At 41.2% G+C, this 26,800-nt stretch overlaps 1 protein-coding gene across 1 annotated transcript in view; it reads left to right on the forward strand.

Moving 5' to 3' along the window:
• Positions 1–26,800, forward strand: part of RBFOX1 (RNA binding fox-1 homolog 1) — a 1,388,408-nt gene that overhangs the window by 216,019 nt on the left and 1,145,589 nt on the right. Inside the window, exon 2 of the mRNA XM_062588818.1 lies at positions 7,057–7,116. Within this exon, the coding sequence (XP_062444802.1) occupies positions 7,057–7,116 (60 nt within the window). The remainder of the gene's footprint in view (positions 1–7,056; positions 7,117–26,800) is intronic.

The raw sequence follows: 26,800 nt of genomic DNA on the forward strand, positions 1-26,800 counted from the left end.
TTACTACTGCCTCCACCCAAAGGCAATACTGATTTTCTAAGATATGTGGTGATGTTCACTGGCTGTTACAGTGCAAGGATGAACTCTTCCAACTGAGAGACCTCTGTGATGATTATTGCTACTCTACTGATTCTTTTCCTGATTGTCTTTTAACACTGGATAAATGCCCCTGGGAGACTTGTAGGTTACTGAAAACTTCTGCTTCAGTAAACCTAAAGTAATTGTGGTCAGGAGATAAATAGTCAATGTCAGACATAGTAGTCTTAGCGCTCTTCTTTGTGATTACCTTTGGAAAGTATTTATTTAACTCTCACGTTGTCTTGCCTTTTCAACTTGATTTCACAGCATATCCTGCAATGATTTTCTTGCTTAAGGTACTATTTGAGGATTAGGAAATACTTATCAACTCAGTTCAGCACATGTAATTGGGAATATTTCTAGGTTTCTTCTTGCACTGCTGCTGTTCTTCATCTTCATGAAACATCTCCCATGTTTCAGCATTTTGAAGTGTCTGCTTAGCCTATTAGAAAGATAATGTCCTGTTTAGAGAAAAAATTCCGCTTCTGCCTCGTAGCTTACCTCTTCCAACTATGCATCTCTGATGCTGCCATTAGATCTGGTTCCTTTAACTGCAACAAAAAATTGTAGTTACCAAAAAGTTACCAAAGTCGCTAATCCCCTGGGCGCTGGCACAGACTGTCCTGAATTCTCTTCGTTCTTCTCCTGTAGAATCTCATGCTATTACAGACATAAAAACTGCAAAATTAATATATGAATGATGTTACATGATATAACATTTGGCTGTTAACTGAAAGGTCGGTGGTTGGAGCCCACCCATGGATGATGCCCCCGTGGTGGGGTACCTGGGGGACTGTGCTGCTCGGCACCCTGGCTTGGAGGTTGGACTAGATGATCTCCGGAGGTCCCTTCCAACCTTACTGATTCTGTGATTCTATGATTAAACTAAAATGCTTATCACATTTAATAAATGTCGTATTTGTTTCTTGACTCATTGAATTTGTAAGTTTATTAGTAGCTCCTGATATGAAACCATTATTTCTCATGGCTTTTGATAGTAAGGTTTTCATAGAGCATTTGCATTAAATAAGATTCAGGACCATGGATTTAAACTATGCAAATTCTTCTTACATTATCCAGTGAATGACAGATTGTTCTTTGAATTTATATTTTTTAATTTATTTCTAAGTAGCCTTTGATTTGATTCACTCAAATGCCATCTGCTGGAAAAAGAAAAGCATTCCTTTTTCCTTTTTGTTGTTTTCTTCAAAGGTGATTTTCACAGGTACGATATCAGAGGGGAATCTTTAAGCTCTGTAATTATATGCAAATATTAGAGTTGATTAAAAGGGATTTGGATTATTTTAAGTGAAAATTGTCCTCCCAGATGTCTTAAGTATAAAACAGAGTAGATAAAAAAGGCTATGTATATTGAAAAGGTAGAGCTGTATTTTCATTTCTGATTATGGTTTGCTCAAAATTTTGGAATAGCAAGTGCTATAAGATACCCTACTTGATGTCACAGCTTCAAGCTCTCTGGATATTGCAGCTGAACTAAGACACAGAAATTCAGATATCTTTGTGCTATGATCTGTATGTCCATTTCTGAACAATAATGTGAAGTGTGGGTGTTTCAGTGCATTTTGATTTCTGTGAAGTCAGTAGCTTCAAAGCGTTGAGCATAGGACCTAACTTAGCATCTATATTTTATGTTTTTAACATGCTGCCCCTAACTTTGTAAAATTGAGTCATATTAATAGTGTCTTGAGCAACAGTTTTAGGGGGGCTGACAGGCTAGGCACTTCATTTATCAACACAATTCTGTCTACTTCGGAAATAATTTGGAAGCCTCATGTGTCACCTGGACAAACTGTAGCAGCATCCTCAAGAATGAGGAGTGATCTCTGAGCTCTCTTTTCTTTCTCTCCCCCTCTCTCTTTTTTTCTTTTTCCCAGTTTGAGATGCTATTCACACTGTTCATGATTTTGAAAATAGAGGTTCAGGCAGGAGTCCCCAAAAATGTTTGGAAAATGTCTTTGTCTTTTTGTGAAGACAAAGGTTTTTGTCTTATTTAACATTAGTTGCCCAACTCTGAAATGGGTAGAGTGTTGTCAGACTTAGTTTAGTCCTTGTGCTAAATAACTTAGTCTTTTTTTTTTTAATATTGCTGTGTACAATAGGAAGTGAAAACCCTTTCAATAATCAAATTCATTTGGGAAAGAAAGTGAGCAAAGGTGTAGGATAGCATCTACAACTTAACAAGCAATTGCTAAAGGGGGACTTCTGCTCCTGTCGCTCTCTAGGTAGGAGCATAACCTTTTCTGTGTCTGGCAAAAACCTATGGGAGATTGCTTATGCTAGAGAAGAACTGCAATATCTGTGTCCCTGTTAGGGAAAACAAATGTCTATTCATGGTTTAAATGGTTCTTGCTGTTAAATCATCTCCTTTTATAAAGCCAGTTTTGATTTGTTGTCTGGTCGGCTTTGTACATCGTTACGTTTCCAGGCCTTTCAAAAGCTTTCAATGTAATCTTGCACTAGGGAAGTCTCACAGAATATGGGATCCCTTTTCCTGATCTTCTGAATATCCCCTTCATTCAGGAAATTTTGCTGGTGGAGCAAAGGTCTGGTGGTGGTCTGGTTTAGGGGGCATGCAGAGGAAGGACTGAAAAGGCTGTACCAAAAAACCCTCTTTGTTTTGTCAGCTGTGGCAGGCTCGGCATGTTTCTCTACTTCCAACCTAATGGATGCCCCGGACTTGGGATGTCATGATTTCTATGAGGAACGGCTGCGAGAGCTGGGCCTCTTCAGCCTGGGGAAGAGAAGGCGGAGGGGGGATCTGATCAATGTGTACAAGCACCTGAAGGGAGGGTGTCAAGGGGACGGGGACAAACTCTTTTCAGTTGTCCCATGTGACAGGACAAGAGGCAACGGGCAGAAATCGAAGCACGGGAAGTTCCGCCTGAACGTGAGGGGGAATTTCTTCCCTGTGAGAGTGACGGAGCCCTGGCACCAGTCGCCCAGAGAGGTTGTGGTGTCTCCTTCTGGAGATGTTCAAGGCCCGCCTGGATGCAACCCTGTCTAACGTGCTTTAGGTGACCCTGCTGAGCGGGGAGGTTGGGCTAGATGATCTCCGGAGGCCCCTTCCAACCTCACTGATTCTATGATTATTTGTTTAAAAAGATGAAAAGCAAACAAACAGAATTTTTGTCAGCTGCTCTCTTGTCCCTAGTGACTCTCTGTGTTGATGCCCTGGAGGCGCCAAATTGCTCTGCCAGGGACTTTGTATTTAGGAGCTGCCAGCACTGCTGTGAACTGTGCATGGAAAAGGAAGAGCAGTTGTGTTGCCCGGCCACGAAAGCGGCGCCAGGCTGGGTGGTGCGGTGCCTTCACCAAGCCACCCCAGCTCTCCGTGTTGCAGCTTTTCGATGCTGGGTGAGAAGAGGTAGGAGAGCACTAGGCAATCTCATTGGGAAGTGGGGCATGAAGGTACAACATCTACAGCGTGGTCCAGTGCGGTCTTCTGCTACTGCTGAAGCCTCTAACGTGTACTTAGACAGGAGAAGAACTATTTCTGAGAAAAAATAGATCTTCACTTTAATGCTTCGTCTCCATGAAAAGAGAGAAATGTTCCAGTTGGTTTCTTTTCCTGAATTCTTGGTACGAGAAGAAAGCTGATTTTCCTTTCTTTGCTTAATTAAGCTTTCTGCTAGAAGGAAACCAGATTTCTTGTTGCGTCTAGTAATTGCCTTTGCAGAGGAAGGTCTTCTTTTGAGACCGGATCCTTTTGGATCCAAACACTGCTGGCATGGAGCTGAGAGCCCCGCGGTATCAGCGCGAGCAAAGGAGAGGAGAGGCTCCGGCAGAACGAGACCCTCGCGCGTGCTCCCGTTCTTCCCTCTGCTTTTCTGGTATAAGGCTTCATGCTTATGCTGCAAATGCATGATGGCGAGTGAGCTGTTTTGCATCCTTTTCTCTGATGGTACGCTGAAAATAGGCTGTCCCGTGCTATATGTTACCTTGATCTGTGTGAAACATCACCTATTGATGCCTGTATAGACAGCAGCTTAGTGCTTCAGAGGAGTCTGCGTGTTACAAAAAGGGCAGCAGGTGTTATTTAGGCTAAATTGACCTTGAAATTGATTTCTTTATTTTATGACTTACTGAGGAGAGATTAATACTTTTTTTTTCCTGCAGCCTGAAACAATTTACATGGTAATAGAAGGAACAGTCAGTCAAATAAATTGCTGGAAGTAGCAGTGTTCCAAGAAAAAAAACCAGGATCTTTCTTGCATTGTGTTTTTTTTTTCTTTCCCTCCTCAGCTCCAGGGAGAAGCTAAGATTTTTAACGCTAGGGAAACTTTTATCTCTAGGGAAAGAGTAACAAAATTTATCCTTCACCTTAAAGGACAGGAATGGATAGCAATGTCTGTGAGCTGACATTTGACTTTGATTTGGGGGTGGGGGGGAAGGCTATGTCCTGTGTAAAAATTCAGGAGTGTTTTACTGCTCTTTTGCGATGCCCGTAAGGGCAGACTGACAGGAGAGGAGATGAGAAAAGACTCCTGGAAAGCCCAGCTGCCGTAACACGGGAGGCCTCTGAAACAGCCTCTCAGCAGCTGCTGCAAATCCTCCCTCGAGTGCCAAGCCGAAATCATCTCAAAATACAGAACACATGCGAACGGGTAGCCAGCCTAGCTGAACGATTTGTTGGTGGCACGATAGACCGAGCACGTATGAGGCATCGTTGTGGCGTCTTATCTAAGAGCTAACGAGACTGCACCTCCACCCAATATGTTTTTTTTTGTCTATTTGTTCCAAATATAGCACACAAGAAAATGTCTTACATATGAAAGTCATTAGGATCATCCTGGGCCAGTGAGGGAGAGAATTAGTCTGGTTTGTGGCTCCAAGAGCTGCACCTGGATGCTATTGCAGCAGCTGTAGAGAATGAGCAGTTACTGCAGCCTTCGCCGCCGAGGAGGAGGAGGCTGGTGGTGGGCAGGCAGCAGGCTCGGTGCCGGCCGGTGAAGGGCTCGCGTGAACGGCCTCCCCTGGCCCGTGGTAACACCAGGTTAGTTAGTGTAATTTTATTTGGTCTGTAAGGGAAAAGAGCTGTTGCAATTCTGTCTTTCTCTTAAAAATAAATTTAGCCTGAGGAGTTTTGTTAATGCTGTTTTTGTTTTCCGGCTCAATGTGCCAAGCGTGTTATTAATATGAAACGTATCGCAAGCTTTCCAAGTGTGTCCCCTTGACACAACGTTGGTCCAAAGCTATTTATTAATTTGCTAATGTTTCACAGCTCTGTGCAGTGCTTAGAAATACGCTGTATAAAACAAAGGGAGCGTAAACCCTGCAGAATATTTGTTTAAGAACACCTTATTTCTGTGGCACAGGGACGTTGCCTTGTGGAAAAGCAAAGAATTGCGTCGAATGCAGTCTGCTGTGCCTGGCTGCCATCGTGCCCCTCGTGGAGACCTTCCCGGGGGCACCCCCCTGCAAAGCGGTTGGCTCGGGAGCTTTGAACTCCTCCTTTACAAGCACCGTGAAGCGGTGCGGCTGCAGGAATTTGCCTCTTGGCTGATTTTGATGGTGACCTGGCATCTGTATCTGTCCGCTGTTGCTGGCCCTTCCCGCAGAGCGGTCAGTGAACGCGATGGCTGGGCTGGAGGGAGGGCTTCGCGGCTGCGGACCCTCCTGTGCTTCGCAGGACCTTGCGAACGTCCCGTGGAATAATTTCCACGGGAGATGTTAATTTTTGTAGCCCGTAAATTCTTCTCACGTGTGTGTGGTGAAATGCAGTGTTTGCAGCTGCTGTGATTCTGCATCAGCAGTCTTTGGAGACAGTTTACAGGCATTAAGCTGCTTTTAGATGAGAAAGTGGTGCTGTCCTCCATATATTAATGGATAAACTGGGGCATGGAGGAGCGAAATGATGAAAGGTCATGCAGTGAATTACCAGGGATTTGCTATCCACTCCCTGAAATATGCTCTATCTACCACATGACAACTATAAATAAAAGATCAAGAAGCTTAATGTCTGGAGGTATACTTGAAAAATAATAATTTGAAGGGATTCACTGCAGTTACCCTCCGCTGTCTCTGCCAGACAGGCATCAATTTTGGCTCATCAGGCTTCAATTCCTCCTATTAGGAGCAACTGTGTCACTTTGCTTCGGCATGCAAATCCCAGTGTAGCGCCGGGGCAAGCAAGACCTTTTCAAAATACAAATATGGACGTGCTTGCAGTATTCATCTGGGAACAGACAAAACTTGAACAGTGCTAACAGTTTTCTAACATATCCCTGTAAGAATAGATATGTTTTAATTAGTGGCTTGAGTCCTGCGGTGAGATACAGTGGTACTTCTGTGACCTGTTTGAACATGCATCTAAGCTGTTGTTTCTATGTTGCTTCAGCAAGGGGTGTAGTACAGCACAGTACTTGGAAAGTACAGTATTAGTCCTTTTCTTTTTCCTGGGATTGAACTGGTTTTTTGTTTGTTTGTTTGTTTGTTTTTTCTTCCCTGGTCCATTTTGCCTTTTGGGGGGGGGGAAGGAAAGCTATTCTAAAACTGTAGCCCCATCTGCTTGTGTACACGGAGCGATGTTTGGCAAATTCTGCCCCTTCCTCCAGGAGGTAGGTTGTGTTCCCTCATTGCCTGCTGGCCTCCCCAGCTGTGTGCCCAGTGCTCAAAAACTGCCATCCGAGCTTTTAGGGCAAAGCCATGCAGCCCTGCTGTATGGACTTGATTTCTATTTCTTGACTGAGCTTCCAAAAAGCCGCAGCTATCATCCTGGCCTTCCCATCCACGCTCTTTTAACACAGGGCAAAGTACACTGCTTCCCTGGAGATCGTTATATTAAAAGCAAAAAGGTGTATACTTCAGTAATGAGTGTCTAATGCCTAATAGATGGTTTTTACTAATGGCTCCTCTGAGCCTGCTTGTAGTGGTTCTTCATGTTGATCTTTATTCCTGTTACATAAAGTGCAAACTATTCTGCTTAATCTGATTTTTTTTTTTCTCCTCTCTTTTCAGGACTATAAATCTGATGTTATGACGCTGGCTTCCAGTGCCAGGAACAGTCCTCAAGGTCCAGTAAGTAGCAGCATTTTGCTGAATACATTAGATTCTGTAACTGAGCTTAGATCCTCTTCTGAAGTACTTGAGCTATCAATCACTGGAACAGATTTTTGCCTGTGACACCTCACTGCTGTTCAAGTGACTCTATTTCAGTTTGCTTAAATGCTCCTTAATTCTTCAATATGTACTATAGCAACATCTAACTTGTTTACCAAACTGAAGAAAACTAATTTGAATCATTACAAGTTCATTAAGAGCTCAGTGAGTCTATCTTTTGTGCTATGCCTGTATCCCATCAACTTACTGATGTGAACTCAGGTTGTGTCTCACTGCTGTGCAAGGGAAGATAGCGTCAGAGGAAGGTGTATAAGGGCAGTGTATAACTCCCATCTCCCCAGCTCCAGATTGTAATGATGTCTCCATCTGAGGACAGATGCAGGAAAAATAAAAGTTTGGACAGGTTTGCTGAATGTCATGCGGGTCCAAAGTGTTTGCAGTTGTAATGCCACTGCTTCAAAATTGCACGGAGTTGGACCAAGAGGAACTATCCTATATAGTTTAAATGACAGAAGTTGTCAAGTTTGCCCTTTTAGAGCACTTACCCTTTTACTTTATTTTGTGTATTATCACTTTGTGCGAACTGGGTGAACAAAAAATAAGTGTATGCTAAGGTGCTATAAGGGCTTATTTTTCCAAGGTGCTGATCGTCTTTGACACTACTAAGAGCTTGGTATTCTCACTGTTCCCTGCCGGCCAGCTCCTCCAGTCTGTAAGAAGTGCCTGATATCCCACTCTTTAGTGCTTCCTGTTTCTCCAAACTGAGGCCTAGTCAGAGGCATGTTTCACATAGTGCTTTGGGTGTGTTACAACGGATCACGAATTCACAAAGCTAGGGTATGAACCAGGTGGCCTATGATACAACAGGAGGAAGCTGTTCAAAATTACATAATGCAGACGAAACTCTAATAAAATCTTTACAACCAGTTTCAATAGTTGCTTTAGGAAATTTCAAACATCTTTAATGTCCTTGTGGTTCATTCTCCTCAGAGGGACTTGGTTACCAACCATACAGGGAAGGATCTGTAATGATCCACTTTAAAAGCTTATTAAGTTAATATCTAGTATGTTTTATAGTAACAATAGTGCTCTCCAAATAAGAAAGTTTCACAGCTGTTACCTACTTTATTAGGGATTTCGCCATTCTTGTCTTCAATACTACTAAAAAGTAACTTCGACGTTGTTTCTTTACGAAACTTGACATATAAATGTTTTTGGTGTACTTGTACCTACCTTCCGACGGACAGGAAAGTGGGGGAAAAATATATCCTTTAAACATTCATAGGGCTTCTTTAGTAGCAATGTATGCTCTGGCAGGCCTAAGCAGAAAGGTGATGGAGTGAGACTGGAGTTGTGTGAGACTTTGTGCCTTCAGTACTGGGTTTCAGTGCTGCCCTTTTGTGGTCCGGCGGCAGTACGCAGTCTCGCTGTGCCCTTACTCTGCTGAGACAGAGGTTCGACTTCCCTTTCATCTTCTCTGTCCCTGTGAAATACTGACATCATGCCACAGGGCCTTGGCGAGTGCCGCCGGCCGGAGAATGTCAGTCTTGGACTTACCTCACTCCATGCACGCTTTATATTCTCCTGCTTTCCGTTTTTTTTTCCAATTACCTATATTGCATAGGGTCAAACTTGAGGTTGTAGGAATGCTGATTTATGTCAGAATGAGCAAATGTACAATATTTCAAGTTTTTGGCAAACCTCTCATACTTTTTTCCTATTTGTAGGCATGATTTACATAATCTTGAAAGTGAAGCTTAAACAGTAAAAGCTCCTTGGAAGGAGAGGGTTGGCTGACTTCTTCCAAATGAAAACTTGTCTTTCAGTTTGAAATCACTGCCTTTCAGAACTGATGTTTAGTCACACTAACATAGACATAAAAATATTATATAAGATCAAAATATAAATAAAACAATTATAACTTCCCTGATGATGATTTTATGGAATCCTTTCCACCCCCCCCCATACTAAGTTTTGAAAAATTTTCTTTTTCTTCCAATAATTCTTTCTGGCACTGATGTTTCCTTTTCCAGCTACTGAAAAGCTACAACCTTTCTATCAGAGACTGGCAAAAGTTCACCTTTAAGATAATGTAATGAGAGGCGTTGGTCGTTTTCAGAAACTCGTTTTCATGCGTAATATCTTAGCATTGAGAATAGGTTCATATTGAATTTTTTGAAGAATTAAGTTATCGTAGTGTGATTTTTTTTTTCTGGCTGAATTCATTTTCTAGCAGTGAAAATGGTCTAGCTACAAGCATAGAACAAGTCTGTATAAATACCTGTCATTTTAAAATGAAAAGCTCTCCTCCCTTCAGAGGACCAAAAAACAAACAAACACAAACAAAACCCCCCGCTTTCGGTGAGTATTGCACGCAAGAGAGTTCTTCTCAAACTTGAAAGTACACCCTTAAAAACAGAATTTTAGCTATCTTGCTCGAGTTTTCAGTAATTTACGGGTCCCTAATTTTTGTTTTCTGCTTATCTGGAGTGGGGAGGAAGCGTTATAAAGGCAATTTTAGCAGCAGAGTTTGTTCTGTTGAAGAGAGTTGTGATGGGATGAGAAAAGGGATTCATGTGTTCCATGATGTTTCTGATGCCACACAATCATGGCGTAAAAAATAATGGGTTGTGAGCTGAGCTTATTTCTCTTGAAATTATACTATCCCTGTTGTTGCTTGTGAAGTTGTTTGTTGTGATGGATGAGGGAGAATACCTAGGTTTTTTTTCAGACGTGTTGCCAGATCATTGCCTATGGAACAACCTGGTAATAAAAGGAGAGTTGACAGATGAGAATTCAGATGGATCTGAGAACAAATTACTGAATAATACCTCAGTTCCAGACTCTGAAAGGCTTTTTTTTTCCAGATTTTTTTTTATGAGTATGGACTGCTTTTCCTGCTGTTAATGACAGATTCTGTATTAAAGCATAACGCAGAGCTGAAACTCATGGACTGAATTCACTGCTGTGTTTATATCATTGAGACTTTATTGAAATGACTGGAGTTACAGTGGTATAAAATTGAAGCAACTCAGTGGTGAATCAGGTCTATCAAATTACATGTTTCTTGATATGTATAGCCGCTTAATGGAGCGTTTCTTAAATAATTTGAGACGTTTTCATTAGACTGAGCAATTGTGCCTTTTAAAGTCTTTCCTTTGTTCCTGAATCTCATTAGACAATCAGATACGACTGTAGGGTTAAGAAAATAAAACTTGAGTAGTAAAGTTTTGGATGATGTGGGTTGTGGGGTGGTTTTGGAGGTGGTTTTTTGGGGTGATGTGAGTTGTGGGATGGTTTTGGGGGTGTTTTTTGTGGTGTTTTTTTCCTTCTTTTTAAAGGAGCCATAAGTCTGAAGTGGCCAGGTGCTTATTTCTGATATTTGTCCTTAAATTTTGAAGGTCTGAAGAAATAGCTCTGAGAAAGTAGCTTGGTGCTTGTCTGTCACTAGCAGCATATAGCAGGAATTGAGCATCTGTTCAGCTTAGATCAGTATTGCATCTCCTTGGTATCTAGCAATGATTCATAAAAGTTTACCTGAAGTGGTCAATGCTAACTTTTAAACAAGAGTGTGCTCTTTTAGGAAGCAAAATAACTTGTTAGCTGAAATAAAAACTTAGAGCTAACTGTAGACATTTGAGTAGTGTTCAGAATTACTGACCTCAGTGGTGCTTGTACGTCTCAGGAGTATCTTCTCTTCTGTGTAAATAGGGTCAATAATATCCAGATGACGGACAGGGATGGACAGGCCCCTAATGGTGTGCCAATACTTAGAAAATGTAAATGGGATGGCTCGGCAGATAAGACCTCCTGCCTGACAGCAATTGCCGGCAAATCAAGGGAATTGTGGATGCGGAACTTAAAAATATCATGCCAATCAATAAATCAATATGGGTTCAAGAAAAAGGCACATAATATACTAACTTAATATTATTTAAATGAAAGCAATACAAATTTTCTACCAATATAGTGGCATGGATTGGGAAATAGTGGGTAAGCAAGAAAGTGGTTTATGCATCAAATCCAATCACTTGAGTCCTGACAAACAGCGTTTTTTTTGAAAACAGTCAAATGCTCTTGTATTTGGGGAGCAGTGATTCCAAAAATAACTTGGCAGTTGCAGTGAGCAATGCAGTGAGCTATAAACAGCTCTCTTCAAAATAATGGTTCTTATCCTAGTTTTTCTGTCTTATTTTCTGTTATATCATTAAAAAAAAAATAAATAAAAACTGATAATGGTGTCTCACACCTGGCAGCTACTTATAACCCCCATCTGTACAGTCTAGGAGATGTGGAAGCTGTTACAGTCTTATTCTTAGTGATTCAATGAAAATTGTATGAGGGCATAGTTCAGTGTGTTGTTAATAGTCATGCATAAACATTGCCGCTTAAAAAAAAAAAAAAAAGGTACATGAAGGTGCATGGAGCAGAATTACTTGCAGAACAAAGGCTGAATGGCTGTGTAAGGTTTTGCAAGTGTAAAACGTGTGCTGTAGGAATTGTTAATGCTGTAGCCCAGTTTCTCAAAATATATTTGTTCAGTTCAACAAGTTACTTCATAAAAAGTTTCGAATAATGAAATAGTTCCATACTTAGCATTGTGGCATTCAGATAGTCTCTGAGATGGTTAAACAGTGACTCTTTTGGGGGGAAAGAAGTTCAATTTTGTAAGCTTATTTTAGGGAAGTAAAGATGATGCGCTGAATCTGAGGAATTCGGTTACTAATGGTCTGCTTTTCAAGGAGAAAGAATGCTGGAAGGATTTAAAAAATATATAAACACAACATTTAATAGCTGCCTACCTCTCTATTCGGTCTTGGCTCTTGTGAGACATTGCTGGCCAAAGCAGGTGATTACACATTCAGATTCTGAAAACAGGGAGGTGTGTCAGCAAAGATTAAGATGTATTAAGTATACAGAATATAGCTCTGGTAAAGACGACTGCAGTCACTGACCTTCAGTGTCTGCCTATATACCCAGACTTGTCACACACTCCCTTTCTTAAAATGAAGATTCGTCTCAAAACTCATTGGTTTTCCCTACTGTCGCTAGCAGTCGGACACTATTCAAGTGATTTCAGATTTATTCCACTTTACAGAAATCCTGTCTTTTATTTATAGAGAGAGTGTTGACAGTCCCCTTCTGCCTTCGTTCTTTTAGGCTAAAAGAATGTCATAGAATCAGTAAGGGTGGAAGGGACCTCTGGAGATCATCTAGTCCAACCGCCCTGCTCAAGCCCCTGCACCTAGAGCATGTTAGACAGGGTTGCATCCAGGCAGGCCTTGAACATCTCCAGAGAAGGAGACTCCACAGCCTCTCTGGGCAACCTGTGCCAGGGCCCCGTCACTCTCACAGGGAAGAAATTCCCCCTCACGGTCAGGCAGAACTTCCCGTGCTTCAATTTCTGCCCGTTGCTTCTTGTGCTGTCACACGGGGCAACTGAAAAGAGTTTGTCCCCGTCCCCTTGACACCCTCCCTTCAGGTGCTTGTACACATTGATCAGATCCCCCCTCAGCCTTCTCTTCCCCAGGCTGAAGAGGCCCAGCTCTCGCAGCCGTTCCTCACAGGGCAGGTGCTCCAGCCCTCTGATCATCTTTGTAGCCCTATGCTGGACTCTCTCCAGGAGCTCCATGTCTCTCTTGTCCTGGGGAGCCCAGAACTGGACACAGTACTCGAGATGAGGCCTCCCCAGGGCTGAGGAGAGGGGCAGGGTCACCTCCCTCGTCCTGCTGGCAACAATCTTCCCAATGCACCCCAGGAGACCATTGGCCTTCTTGGCCACAAGGGCACATTGCTGGCTCACGGTCAACCTGTCATCCACCAGCACTCCCAGGTCCTTCTCTGCAGAGCTGCTCTCCAGCAGGTCAGTCCCCCAGCTTGTCCTGGTGCCTGGGGTTATTCCTCCCTCGGTGCAGGACCCTGCACTTGCCCTTGTTGGACCTCATGAGGTTCCTCTCCGCCCAGCTTTCCAGCCTGTCCAGGTCTCTCTGAATGGCAGCACAGCCCTCTGGTGTTCTTCTCCCGTGATACGGAGAATGGAGACTTTTACAAGGTATAGAAGTTCTTTGTCTACGTTGTTTTGCTCAGAGCCATCTTCGTCACGCCTGGGCCAGCAGCAGCGCTCATTATGCCGGGGCCATCTCAGCAATGCCTCAATCCGTCCGCATCGGGAGTGTCCTACCTCGCCCGTTACTGTCTGCAGCGCAGCTAAAAGGCACGGAAGATCCCGAGGGTCTGGAAGACCTCGGAGAAATAAATACAGCAGTCGGAATTCTGCGAATACCTTGCTGTGGACGAGTGGGCTTTTGCTTACCGCATCCAGCGTGTGTTTCTGCTCGTTCTCTCCTTCTCCAACTATAAGCTCTTGCTTGATTGTTACGCTGTCTCTGTCGTCCCAGCTTCTCTTTGCAGCTCCTTGTAAGCATTCGGGGCCTTTAGTAAGGTTTCTCAGGAGCATTTGGAAGTATTTTGGGTGATAAATGGGGTTCCTTCCTCTTAAGCAGATAGGCCAGTTTTGTTGTTTTTGTTGTTTCCGCCTTTTCTTCCCCCTATTCCACGAACCTTTTGACTGTTGGGAAGCTTTAGGAAGCCCCCAAACTGCCCAAATCTTGAGGGCATACTGAGCTAGGGGTTTGCCGTTTTTGTCGTATCTCTTAGGTGCTTTCTGTGTGTGTGTAAGCCTCTCGTCTCAGACTGCCATGAGCTGTTGGAGTGCTTTTTTTGCATCTGTTGTGGTAGTTTTCCTTGAAGCGCCAGATAGGCTATTCTATTTTATCTTGAATATCGTACTCTTCTCCCAGGCTTTGGATCCTTGTTTATTTAAAGTTCTTTTAGTTTTGTTTCTTCTTGTTGTTTTTTCATTTCTAAAATGGCTTTACTTTTTTCCACATCTCCATTTCACAAATTCATGTCATATACTGATTTAAAAAAAAAAAAAAAAGAAAAGAAAAAGCATATACTGTTTTTAATCAAGAGAGGTTGAGAAAAGATACTTGGAGTAAAATAGGACTCTTCAGGGTAATTGAATAGGGACAATAATGATTTTTGCTGAGTAATAAAATTGCTGCAAGAATTGTTGTCTGTGGTCCTAATAGAAATGTGCTAGCTACCTCAAGTTACCTTATCTCTTCTACTGCTTCTGAGCAGATATCTATAGCTAAAGATAATGGCTTGCAATGGCTTGCAAAAAAGTGGTTGCCTTTAAATTTTGGGTTTCTGTTGGGTGTTCGCCCATTTGTACCATAGCACAAGCATTCTTTAAAAAAAAAAAAAAAAGAAAGAAAAGAAAAGAAAAAGCCTAATGGTACATTAAGATCCATTGTTATCAAGAATAAGGATAAAATTGTAAGACCCCCCCCCCCCCAGCATCATCAGAGAGCATTTAGGAACTACACTGGGACAGAGGGGAGGGTCTTCTGCATGTTGTGCCTGTATCTCAGAGGATATTGTAGAGCTGATCTAACTTGTGAGAATCAAAAAGAATCTGCAAAAAATCTTGATAAATTTTCCTTGAATTTTTATCTCAATCTATAGCACTGTGGCAAAATAAAGGAAAAGTATTTACAGCTCAACCATGTTCATTAGAGAATATTTTATTGACTTCACTGTATGTGAATTGTATTCAGACTAAGGTCCAAATTTTACGTGAGATGTCTAACACGGGAAGATTTTACATCGCAAGGGCTTTGTCCAGCCACATGAGAGGAATAGTTAGAAGCAGTTAGACTTTACTTTTGTGCCTTAGGTCTTGGTTTGCTTACAGCGTTATTGGCCTAGAGAGCAGAAATCACGGACGTTGGTTTCCTGCTGACCTCTGGAGCCGTATGATGCACGCTCAAACGTTGCTCACCGACGCTGACCTGCTGTAGACAGAGGAGAGGGAAGGAAGAACTTCGAAGTGTGTCTCTGTTGACTGGAAACCCTGGGAGGGAGTGTGAAGGAACTCAAACGCTTCTGCCTCAGTGCTGACTTCCTTGGCTGCTTCTATTGCATAGGCAGATATTTTTAAGGAATTCCTGAACGTGTTTATCAGCAATATTTTAGACAATATAAGGCAGGCATAAAGGTTGGAATCGGACTTATTCTCTCCAGATGTGTTAGACACTTAATATTTTATTTAGTATATAAGCACAGTTTCCTAAAGAGGTAGAACAGGACCCAGAACCTCTCTTTATAAGCAAATGTGCTTTGAAAATTGATATATTTGGGGCTTTTTATATATATGTATATATCAGTAAGTTTTATTAGTAGACTCCTACCTGACAGTCATCTGATCTACTGGTACCAGAGAGAGAGGGAGAGAGGTCAGAGTCTTCTTGAAAATATTCCAACATCATTTAAAGGATGAGGTAGTATTACCATTATAGCTTATGCAGGGAAATACCCCAAATGAATTACAAATATTATTTAATGATAGATTGAATGAAGACAAACTAGCTGCTATTACATTCTCAGTATTCAAATTCCTGTAATATCTTGATAGCCTTTTCCTCTTACATCAGGTTACAGTGTGTGCATTATTATTAAACTAAGTGCATACCTTGCTGAATCATGTTTTTTGTTGTTGCTGGTTAGTGCATACCTTGCTGAATTATGTTTTTTGTTATTGCTGGTTAACCTTTGCCTACAGCTGTAATAGTGTGGATGCCCACAAAATTGTAACTATTTTCTTATTCTTAGAAAAGCATGTGTCTTTAATAAGTTGACAGAAGTTGAGTTTTTAATTTTTCATTGTATTAAAATAAGGTTTGGGATCTTCTTGGCTGGCAGTAGACATGCTAAGCTATGTACTGTTCTCCACGTAGCTGAGATTTATAATGAGTTTGCCAGCCAGCCTGCCTTTTGCTGTCAGAAGTTCTGCTGCTTCTGTGCTTTAGTCATGGAATTAAAAATCAATCTAAATGAAATAAAAATAAGTAATGAGCTGCTGACCAGCTGGAAATTAAAATGCTAACAAGCATATGAATCAACAGAGCTGCTAAAATGTCGAGTGAAGTTCAGTAGATCATTGCATCTTTTTAAACATGCGTGGTTTCGGTGTGGAGAGAAAGGCCTAGGGCTGGACAGTAACTCGATACAGAGGGGCAAAACCGATGGGGTGAGCAGCACGTTTAAGAAGGACTATAAGGTGAGCTTCTAAGGAAGTTCTTCACCCAGCTCCTCATCAGTTCCTTACCAGAACTGCATACAATTCACCTTGAGATTTTATAATTCTTAGAGGCAAATGAATCAGATGCCTCGTGAAGATTAAAAATAGTCCTAGTTCAGTTAAGAAATTTAGACCATTTTTTGTGTGCACAATTTCTGGTTTTACTATTGCATTCCATTTATATTGACAGTACTTGAAAAGAACCCAAACCTACAATTTTTAAAAAACCATCACAGCCAGAATTTCAACCTTCTTAAGAAGTCCTCTGTGCCAAAACTATAAATTAGAAAAAAAATAACAACCCCTACGCAAAATAAAATTATGTCTCTTAAGTTGCCTTAATAGTTTTGCTATCACTTTTATGTGTGCATTGTAATTTTTATTGATAGCCAATTTATGAATATTCTTTTTATACAATTTTTGAGGTGACTTCTGGTTGGTAGGATGGTATGTATTGCATAGTGGTACAAACAGGATCTCAGGAATTACAGGAAACTAAAATCTCTTCGGGATGTTTTCTGTTAGTATTTTATTTCACAAAGTAATGACAGTAAAAATGAACTTTGAGATTTAAAGTGTGATGACAAGATGCCATCTAGTGACAGCTTGTAGGAAATTGTAGTTCACAATCTATATTTGCAAAAATATTTCTGCCTATTGAGGATTCAGAGATTGTAGTACTTCAAAGCATAAATTCAAGCATCATTATTGCTACTCAGTAGAAGCTATTTTTCTGGAAAAAATGTTTTGCCTTAGGTTCAAATTCCACTGTATTAAATGAGGGACAGTGACAGTCAATTTTCCCTCTGTTCTTGCTTTGCAAAGGCAAGTATTATGTTATAAATCTGCCATTGCTGCCTTTTTCAAATCATCTAGTCTCTCCTATTAGCATAAAAAGTGTTTCTTGGTGAATGCAGTGCAGTAGTATTTCACCAGTGCTGCTCTTACCTGGCAGAGGGTGTCTATAATAATGGTAGAAGAGAAGCTATCTTGAATACAAAACACCTTATTTTTTCCTTTTTGTTTAAACTAATTAAATGTGTATTTCTGCATTTTACCAGTTATTTCCTCCTTATTGGAGGAAAGGAAGGTTTTAGTCTGGTTTGATTTTTTTAGCTCAGCTTCTACTTAGCACTGTGTTACACACAGGCTATCTTCTATTGTTTTATAAGACCATTACCTGGGAAAACACCAACTGGCAGCACGAGAAATTAGGAGCCTTCCATTTAGATAACATAGCACGTGGCATAGTACCGTGTGATTTGCTCATAACTGGCATCTGGTTGCTGCTGGAGGGGGCTAGATCAGTGCTGGGGGAGTGCTCTCTTACCGTGCCCGGGGAAAACCAGGTCCAGCGGAGCTGCTGCTTGTTTCGCCTGATGCTGAGTGGTGAATGCTGACCCCTCTGCCACACTGGTGTGAGCATGAGAGAGGGGAAAATTTCCATCTCTCCATCAGTTTCAAATACTACTAAATTTTACAGGATAAAATTTTGACAGTCTTATTTCCAAGAGCTGGAGTCGTTAAGGTCCGGACTACGTTAGCTACCTGTCTGTGAGGCTGCCCATATAGCTCTATTTTCATTCATGTAAGATAAAGGAGAATGTGTTTATGCTATGATACATTTTTTCAGAAAGAGGAACAAATTAGAAAAGGTGAGATAACTGAAGAAGTGATTTCATAAACAAATGTTCTCATTTCACAGAGTACGCAAAGATATTCTTAATTTGAAGCATAGGAACAGTCCCTGTAGAAGGGATTTCTTACTGCTGAAATGTTAGCGTATTGTGAAATGCCTTGATCTGTCTGACTCAGAATATGGGCTTATGTTATACCTGCTTGAAGAGATGCACAAGTTTTTGCATGTAAATGAGTTATAGCAATTATAAGTTATGTGCAAAAGTTACAGGTCTTTAATTTGTGATCATCATCTCTGGAGTATGGCAATCTGAATGTATTTAGATTGAGGTAGACCAGATGGTTGAAATACTAGACTCTGTTCATCTTTTTATTATTTTTAAGAAAAGACAGTTTGTTTCTGTCTCTTGAAAATATTGATCCTCCCTTCCCTTGGCTGTTACTGCAGTTCCGCAGGAACTCTGGAGGCAGTATGCATGTTGGAGCTAGACTGGCTTCTGAGGAAGTAGCTAAATAGCCATTCAGTGCAGAATGCTATTAAAAAGATAGCAGAAAGAAATAAGCTTTCAAAAGCAAGCTTGGAGTATTAATATTTTTTAAAAAAACTTATATATCTGAGAGTAATTGATGCAGTTGTAAATTCTGTGCGTTGTCAGTGTTTTCCAATTTACATCCTAAGAAAACAACTGTAACTTCCTGCCTAAATAAAATAGAAGGGGCTGTTAAGAGCACAACAGTCACACTTGGTCAGATTATGGTATCTTAGTCTAGTAATGGCCAGTAATGGGTATTACAGAACAAACAAACGCACAATAATCTGATGTTTAATACATTAGTGTATTAATGTTTAATATATTCCGAAGTCCTACCAGCCTATGACAGAGACAAATTAATCAAGCCATAGCATCTATTTTTGTCTTTAATAACCCTTTATAAACTTTTCTTTCTTCAGAATTCGTCTAATTGCTTTTTGAACCTGCCCGTTTGCAGTATCTCCAGTTGTGCAGTCCTGTTACGCAGTTGAGGGCAGGCAGGAATCCCTTCTGATGGTTTTAAGTTCATCTGCATCCTCCAATAACGAGTAACTGCTCCTTATTACTCTTCTCTTTACAACCTCTGTCAGAGTCCCACTCCGTCATCTCCTTTTAATCTGCCCTGAAACAGAATCTGTCCCTATAGCTGTCTTGTACTGTTCCCTCGGTACCTGGTATTTCTCTGTCCCTTTTGAGGTGGTGACAGAAGCTGTCTGAGCAATATTAAAACTTCATTTCACCATAGATTTTTCACAATAGCATGATACTAGTTTTTATTTCATTTTTATTCTCTTCCTAACAGTTGTTCCGTAAGTAGCAGCGTGAAAGTAAGGAAAGCAGCGGAGATGCATGTGTAATATGTTCTTAACTGTGTTACCAATCATATATGTTCTTTTAGATCACGCATGAAATATTTCTTGCAGCCCTTGCTAGAAAGCCTTTTGCAGTGCAGGTTGGTTGAAGATTGAATAGCATACATCATGTCATCGTGCAAACCCCTGGCATGCCCAGAGGAAAGTCCGTGTCCCGCCTCCCGTTGTAAAGAGGGAAAGTAGTTTTTGGTGGACTTGCCCCACCACTGCTTATATTGTGGGCAGTGGTTTAATTTACACCCGCAAGAAGCGAGAATGCAATCAAACCTGGATAGGTAGTTTTATAACTGTATTGAGGAAAACTTGCTGCAAATAGAATTTCTGGTGAAATGCCTGTGCGAGACGACAGGATCCCCATCACTGAGTTGTGATGGTTCCTTTCTCGAGGGACGCGCTGGCGCGGGTGAGGAGCACGGGAACTGTGCCGGTCTTTCCCGTGCTGATGTTCCCTCGTAGTGTCCAGGGTCACTCCAGAAGCAGAAATGCTCACTGGGTACGTTCAGGTCTGTTCCTGTCAGGCTGAGATACCCAGCGCTTTCCTCTCTGGGCACCCTTTCAAAACAATGATTGAATCAATCTATATTGAAATTGCATAAGGAGAAAGTTTTATTTTGTTTTGCTTTGGGAACTGACATTTTCTCGAGTGATGCAGAAATCAAAATTGGATTGTAATTTCCAATAAGATTATGGTGCCTTGACTATTCATACTTTGTATGCTCAAATTTGCTTTAACCTCCTCCTTTTTGTGGTTGGATGCCAATAGTTCACTTAGGAGGGGGGAAAAAAAGCCAAAAAAGAAAACACTGTTAATAAAGACACAAGCTTATTGTTTCTGCATCCCCTAAGAGAGAGCAGTAGTAACTGCCTGCTGTGCTGCTGCCAGCGTTACCCAGCTGCTGCTGATAATTTGGGAGGATCCAGTGACAGTTTGTACGAGAAGATGGAGTTTCTTGATACAGTCCAAAAATACCTTTATTTGCTCATCCCCTAGTGTTCTGTATGGTGAAAACGGGCAACAGTAGAGAGTCATGGATTTATTTCTGACATATTTTAAGTGGAAATACATCCCAGGAGGATCTGTTTATGAGGAACAGTCGTCTTAATTGCCTCTGCGCTGGGTGTCAGCTTTGTTCCATGAAGCGATTTGGCTTATTTGACTGTAAATAAGGTGACCTTGAAAGTCAGATGGTTTTAATAGTATGTGCAAAAAGTTTCAACAGCTATGTTCAGGGCACTTTTCTGGATTTTTTTGTTTTTTTTTTTTTTTAGTAGTATGTCCAAAAAGTTTTGACAACTACGTTCAGGGTATTTTTACTGGATTTTTTTTTCCTAGAAAATATGCCTGAGTACATGATTTATTCATGGCTTATTACAGTTTTTACTTAAAATTATTTGCATGAAAATGTTATTTTTGTTAACACTTAACCCTTTACCCACTCGAAGACTTCTTTTCCTATGCATTTATTGACCGTATTGAAAATTTTCATTTTATACAAAATACTCTGCAGTGTTTTTGACGCTCTTTTTCTACAACTGAAAATATGGGATATCTAGTAAGAGGAAAGCCATCAATGATAATTTTGGTTAAGAAAATAAATTGTAGTAGTCTTAGCGGGGAAAATTGTAGCTTTGAAATGCTACTAAACAAAAGTAATTTCTAAACTGCATTTCTAACCTATGAGAGTGTTTTCACCGTGTGTTTTTAACGTTATGCATGTGGGCTGGATAAATTCTCAACCCCGTTTACCTCAGCAATATTCCCACTTATTTCATGGTATATGTAGGATGAAATCATCCACTTCTCATTGAAGACCGGAGAAACCAGGTCATTCTTTAAATGGAATAATGCATCCAGATGTGGAGCTCTAGCTGGAGCCTCCTAAAGGGCTGCGGTGTTGCGATGCAGGGGCGATGCTCTGAAGGCAGCTCTGATCCTTCCAGCTGTGAGTGGAGGAAGCCTTGTGCACATCTGGGCAGCTGTGCCCTGTGAGCAGGTCACGAGGCAGCACCTGTTCCTTGCTCCCGGTGCCCTCGCAGAGACTCGCGATGGGCAGCTGGAGCTGTCCCCAGCTAATCCCTGCGTGCAGCTGGTGGCATCTGCTGCCACGTGGCCGATTTGCCATCGCACTTGGAACAGGAGAGTGAAGTCTGTGTCTGTAGGAAGGACGATCTTGAGGGCACTTTCCCACCCCTCAGCGTTTCTGTTATATGACCAGTTGCCATTTTCAGAATAGCATTTTCCATCTCTACTTTTAACAGTTAAAATTTTATCCTTTGTAGGTGCCCAGCAGTAAAAAGTGGGCCTTCAATACCAAGAAAAGTTAGTGTGTTGTGAAGTGCAAAAGAAGAGTTGAAAAGAGATGATTTAATGCATGCTAGATGAATATTCCTTCATTTGCATCAGAGGGAATAAGCATCTGAGATCTGGCTGCGAGGGTTGTGTTGCTGTTCAGGAGACTAGAGATAAGGGTGGTCTGGGACTGCCAAACTCAAAGTGTAGTTGGAAGTCATGTAGAGTACAGTATATTTATCATAAATTATGAGTCAGTGATTTCCTAAGGCTTACAGAAATATCTAGTTGAAAAATGTTAGAAGATTAGTATAAGAATTTTCAAAACTTTCCATGAAGATTTTTTTTCAGTGAAAAATCTAGAACTGAAAGAAAACACTGATTTTTTTTTTTATTCATAGTCTTGTCTAAAAAGAGAACGTAAAATCTAACTTTTTGCAGTAACATTTTCCTTACCAATAAAAAGTTTCTGAGAACTTGGGCTGGGGGGGGGGGTGTTTCAGTCATAGTTAGGAAAAAACAAATGAGAAGTTGATCTTTATGGCATCTCAGCCAGGAGAAGAGTGAACATGGAAGAACTGTTTCACTGTCCTCCAAAAGTCAACATGATGCCATGCGTCTCCTATGAAATTAGTATTATTTTATACTCATTGTGGCAAGAAGCAGCATCAAGGTGTCATACTCTATAAATTGCCCCATACAGCCTGTTTTATCACGTGTGTTCCTGTGCGGGGTGGGGGAATGTTGTGTAGTGCTTTCCCACCTCTCTCTCGGTGTAGGAAGAGCCCCGTTCCCCTACCGACTTGTCGTTGCTGCTGTTGTCAGCTCCATCCTCTGGAGTCCAGAAGGCTGTGGTTAACCAAAACGTGCTTAAATAGAGGGGGTCGCTTTTGTGGTATGTGTCCCAGGGAAGTGATTGCTGTAAGGGCTGCGAAAAGTAGTGCCGATTGCTTAATCAGAACAAAACCGGCATAAATTCTGCTTAATTGGGGATATTTTCCATCATCAATGCTGTATGGTGGTCATCCAAAACTGGCTGTCAGCATCTCGGATATTTTCTCAGTAAAAAGTCGGTAAATGAGTATATGTGCTCATGTGTACATTTAAACGTAGCCACAGCCCTTGTCAAATCCGGCCCGTCTCAGTTTGGTAATTAGGGGCGCAGCCCGGGCAGTACGCTGGCTGCAGTACAGCGTTTACGATGGGCTCCCAAATCGTTGCGTTGTCGGTAACGTGCGTTGCAAAGCCTGGCACGCACGGTGGTGTTCCTCGAGGCTCCAAGTGACGTCGTGCCCGTGACTACCTTGGCGGGATTGCTTTGCATAGAAAGCTGTCGCTGCCGTGGTGCGAAGGAAGAGGGATTGGTCTCCTGCCTTCCTCATGAGTCTGCCGGGTTTCGGCATCACCACTGTTTTGTTTTGGAAAGATATATAACCACCAAGCAGATCGGCTGATTCTTATTATTTGTATACATGAACATGTGCAAAAAGTCAAGGTGCAATAATTCACACGGGATTGCAGTGTGTGTTTAAGTATCTGTTTTATGGCACGTGATTTTCGATTATTTAAGAGCCGCCAAAGATCTCACATGAGTGAGCTTGCCAGTTTAATGTTTATAGTGAGTTATGGCTGCTACTGATGCCAAATGTTGTTGGAATAAACTGTGAGTTTGATTAAACATTTCTATAATGATGTTATCAAGGCCCCAAGCTTCTGAAATATGGTAAACAAATGTGCTAAAGTAGCAGTAAAGAAAAAAGTAAAACTGTGAGGTCCAAAATGGATGTGTCAGTGTGGGGGTGGCTGTTACTCAATCTCCATTAATAAAACACTTTCCAAGTGAAGCAATAAAATGTGAGTCACTGGAACGAACACAAGGAGCCGGGACTTAAGAGGCCAGAATCTGATAAGCACAAATTCAGGCACAAATGCCTTAAGAGCAGCAATGAGGGGAGAGGTCCCTTTCCAATATCTTTGTGAAGACTTAAATACCAATTTTGAAACACTTTTTGCCAAATGAAATAATGAAAAATGGATTGCCTGCTAATAGGCAATAGTTCTAAACGCAAACTAATTATTTTGATTTTTTTAAAATATTTTAAAAAACAGCTATGTAAACAGAAACAAGTAATAAAGAATTGTCAGAAAGGGAATTTTATGAAATGAGATGACACTGAATACCAGAAGCAGAAATAGCTGCTTAAAATAGGAATGTGTCCTTACATTGAATCCAGCCTGCACAGTGGCAATATTTTAAGTCTGAATCAGTGAGATGAAAGTTTGAAGATAAAAAGAGCGAGTGTAGAAGGTAAGTTGTTTAAAGGCGTGAGGTCTGATGGACCTCCCATCCTTCTGTTTTCGAGTAGCTTACGTATTCCATTGACCGATTATTCGTATTTAATAAGAATATTGACAGGAGAGAAATAACTAGACAGCAGCACAATGAGATTATTTTTCCTGATATCAGGGTTTAAGCAAGTTTGGTTTTGCTTCTTCTCCAGTAAAGCAGCCGACGAGCGGCGTCCTGAGCCAGCCAGGGAGTTCTTGCCCCGTCCGCTGTCGAACCGCAGCAGGGCAGGGGCTGGGGCGGCAGCTCGGCGAGATGCTTTAGCTTCGCTCGGTGACTCTGCACCCAACGGCAAACAACACGTGTTTGCACTGCAATCATGTAGCACTTAAATTGCGGAAGTTTCTGCAATTCAAAATTGCAGATAATTTCTGCCGATGCCCCTCTAGGCTCCTTTCAGGAGGCGATGGGCTTTGTACAGGCTCCCGTGTGTTCTGCGATTCCCTTTTTGTTATGCTCTAAGGGCAACGGCAGCAGCTCAGTTTGGCAGTATTGGTAACATCTTACTAGGGAGAGCTAAATTTTGCAGTACGTCTGCCTTAAATATGTACCAGGAGTAAATATTTAAAAACATCGTGAACGTTTGAAGTGAGGAAACCACATTTGTGTTTACCTGCGTGTGCGCCGCATTTGTGTTTGATTTCAGTGATTGCCCGCAGTAGCAGAAGTGAATTTAGGAGAAGTGTTTACAGAAGAGGTGTTTGTAACATTCAGCTGTGCTGTTTCTGATGCATGAAAAAGAATTTGAGATTACTCTGAGTACTATTACTGTTAATTTTAGGAGTCTCTTCGTATTTTTTCCGGAGTCCTGAATATGGGTGTTCCATATGTGAATTCCTTTGGCCCTGCACTGGCGTGTGTCTCTCTCTCTCTCACCAGAGTCTGTATTCGTTCATTTGAAAAAACTGACATAAAGCCACTGTCACCTACATCCCTCCTATATCCCGTGATAAAAACGTAGGTGGAAGTTGAGTGTTTGGACATCTACGCTAGATGCCGTATACAGATAGGGCAGGTTTAATTACCATAGGGAAAATGTCGTAACAGAAAAAGTAATGATTACTACTATGATTTCTGTAAGTGCGGCCCGTGTTTTTTATTTTATTTTATGAAAGAACTGCACTAAACTGTTAGAGACCTTTTCAAATGTGCTACGTTATAGACAGTTTTAATGAAAATTATGCAGGAGACTGGCATGGCTCATGCTGGAGTGGTTGGTAGTTACAGAGAGGTGATCTTTAATATCCCTCAGCTCTGACTGACTCAACAAAATGGGTACGTATGATGCCTTGGTGTAATGAGCTTTAATCACAAAGCTGCAATTAATGCTCTTAGAATGGGTATTGCTGAATCAGGGATGAAACTGCTTCATACAGCAAGCAGCGCAGTTGCTGGGGGAGCTCGCTGCTGCAAGGAGCTGAGCTTAGGTAAAGCCTCCCGCATTCTGATCACAGCGATGGACATATTCCTGTCATTGGGTATTTTGTTTCTTGGCTTTCCAAATTTGGAAAAAGCCATAGCAGTTTTTTGAGTTGCCTCTTGGCTTGCAGTGAGAATTTACCAACAGCTTCTAATTTGTTGAGGTCCTTGAAAATACAAAGACAAAACTATAGTACAGGATGTTTTTAAAATCTACATATACTGTAATAACTGTTCTCTCTGGCCTGACAAAAGACCTCTCATTTCTGCCAACTACAGAAGTGAAGAGAATAAAGGCTGAGATCTAAATAAATTCTGGAAGAAAAAATGATGGTTCTAGCACCCCCTCCTGTTTTCTCATTAGCTTTGTGAATCTCCTTGCTGCCTTTCCCAGTGTGTTCTCTTCACCAAATTTGTGTTAGAATAACTTTAGCATGATTGAAAACATATTTTCCATTAAATCATATATTGAAAATATGTATTTTCTTGCTGACAAGTTCTAGGCAGAACTGGCTGGTGTATTCTCTTAATTCCAGCCTGCTTAAATGAAAATCTGTTAAGTTAGCAGCTCGAAGGAGGTTTTTTGCATGGCTCATGATGGCTCAACTTGAGCTTAGGTTTTTGGAATGTACTTTCCATGATTTGAGTAACTGATAATACCAAAGTCCAGAGATGGCTAAATTTATACTGCCTGTAAAGTCTTACCTTTTAATTTTGATTGGGAAGAAAGTGACCTGGGACAAAATATTTGGCCTCTTTGTTTCAACACTGCCAGCTGGCCCACTGGAGTAGGTGAGAACTTCACTGTCAACCAGTGGTTTTCTCTGAATGAAGCTTTCCAGCATGAGTGGATTATAACAAGCATAAGTATCTTCATGACAAAACTTCTAAATGAATGTGTCTAGTCTCAAATGTGCTTGCGTCTCATGACCACTCAAGTCCTTGGTGCACAAACTGCACTTTCTTGTCACTGATACTCGGTATTGTTCAGTATTTTCTTATTAATGCAAAGGGTTCTTACTTAAACATTTTATTTCTCTATCCAAAGACAGCAAAGATCTGTTGAGTGCTAGTCTTGAATAAGGCTCATTGCCTTTGATACAGTGTGCTTGTGATTTTTCTACACAGAGCTGTGCTTTTTTGAATACTTGTCCTTTACTTGTAGGGAATGATGTGCTAGGAAATATTTGTTAAATCTGAACACGTGAGTAAGTTATGACTTAATTCATTGAGCAATATGAAGCAGTTTTCCATGCGTATATTTTTTTTTCCCTTTAAGAATAAGTTGGAAGTCGTACTTTATTTTTCAGAGTGGAAGGTATAAGCACCGCTGCGTCCAGGCTAACAACCGAATCTGCTGAGAGAGCACCCTTACGCTGTTGCTTTTAACACCCT

This window comes from Rhea pennata, chromosome 15 (assembly GCF_028389875.1).
Source record: "Rhea pennata isolate bPtePen1 chromosome 15, bPtePen1.pri, whole genome shotgun sequence".
Taxonomy (NCBI): domain Eukaryota; kingdom Metazoa; phylum Chordata; class Aves; order Rheiformes; family Rheidae; genus Rhea; species Rhea pennata.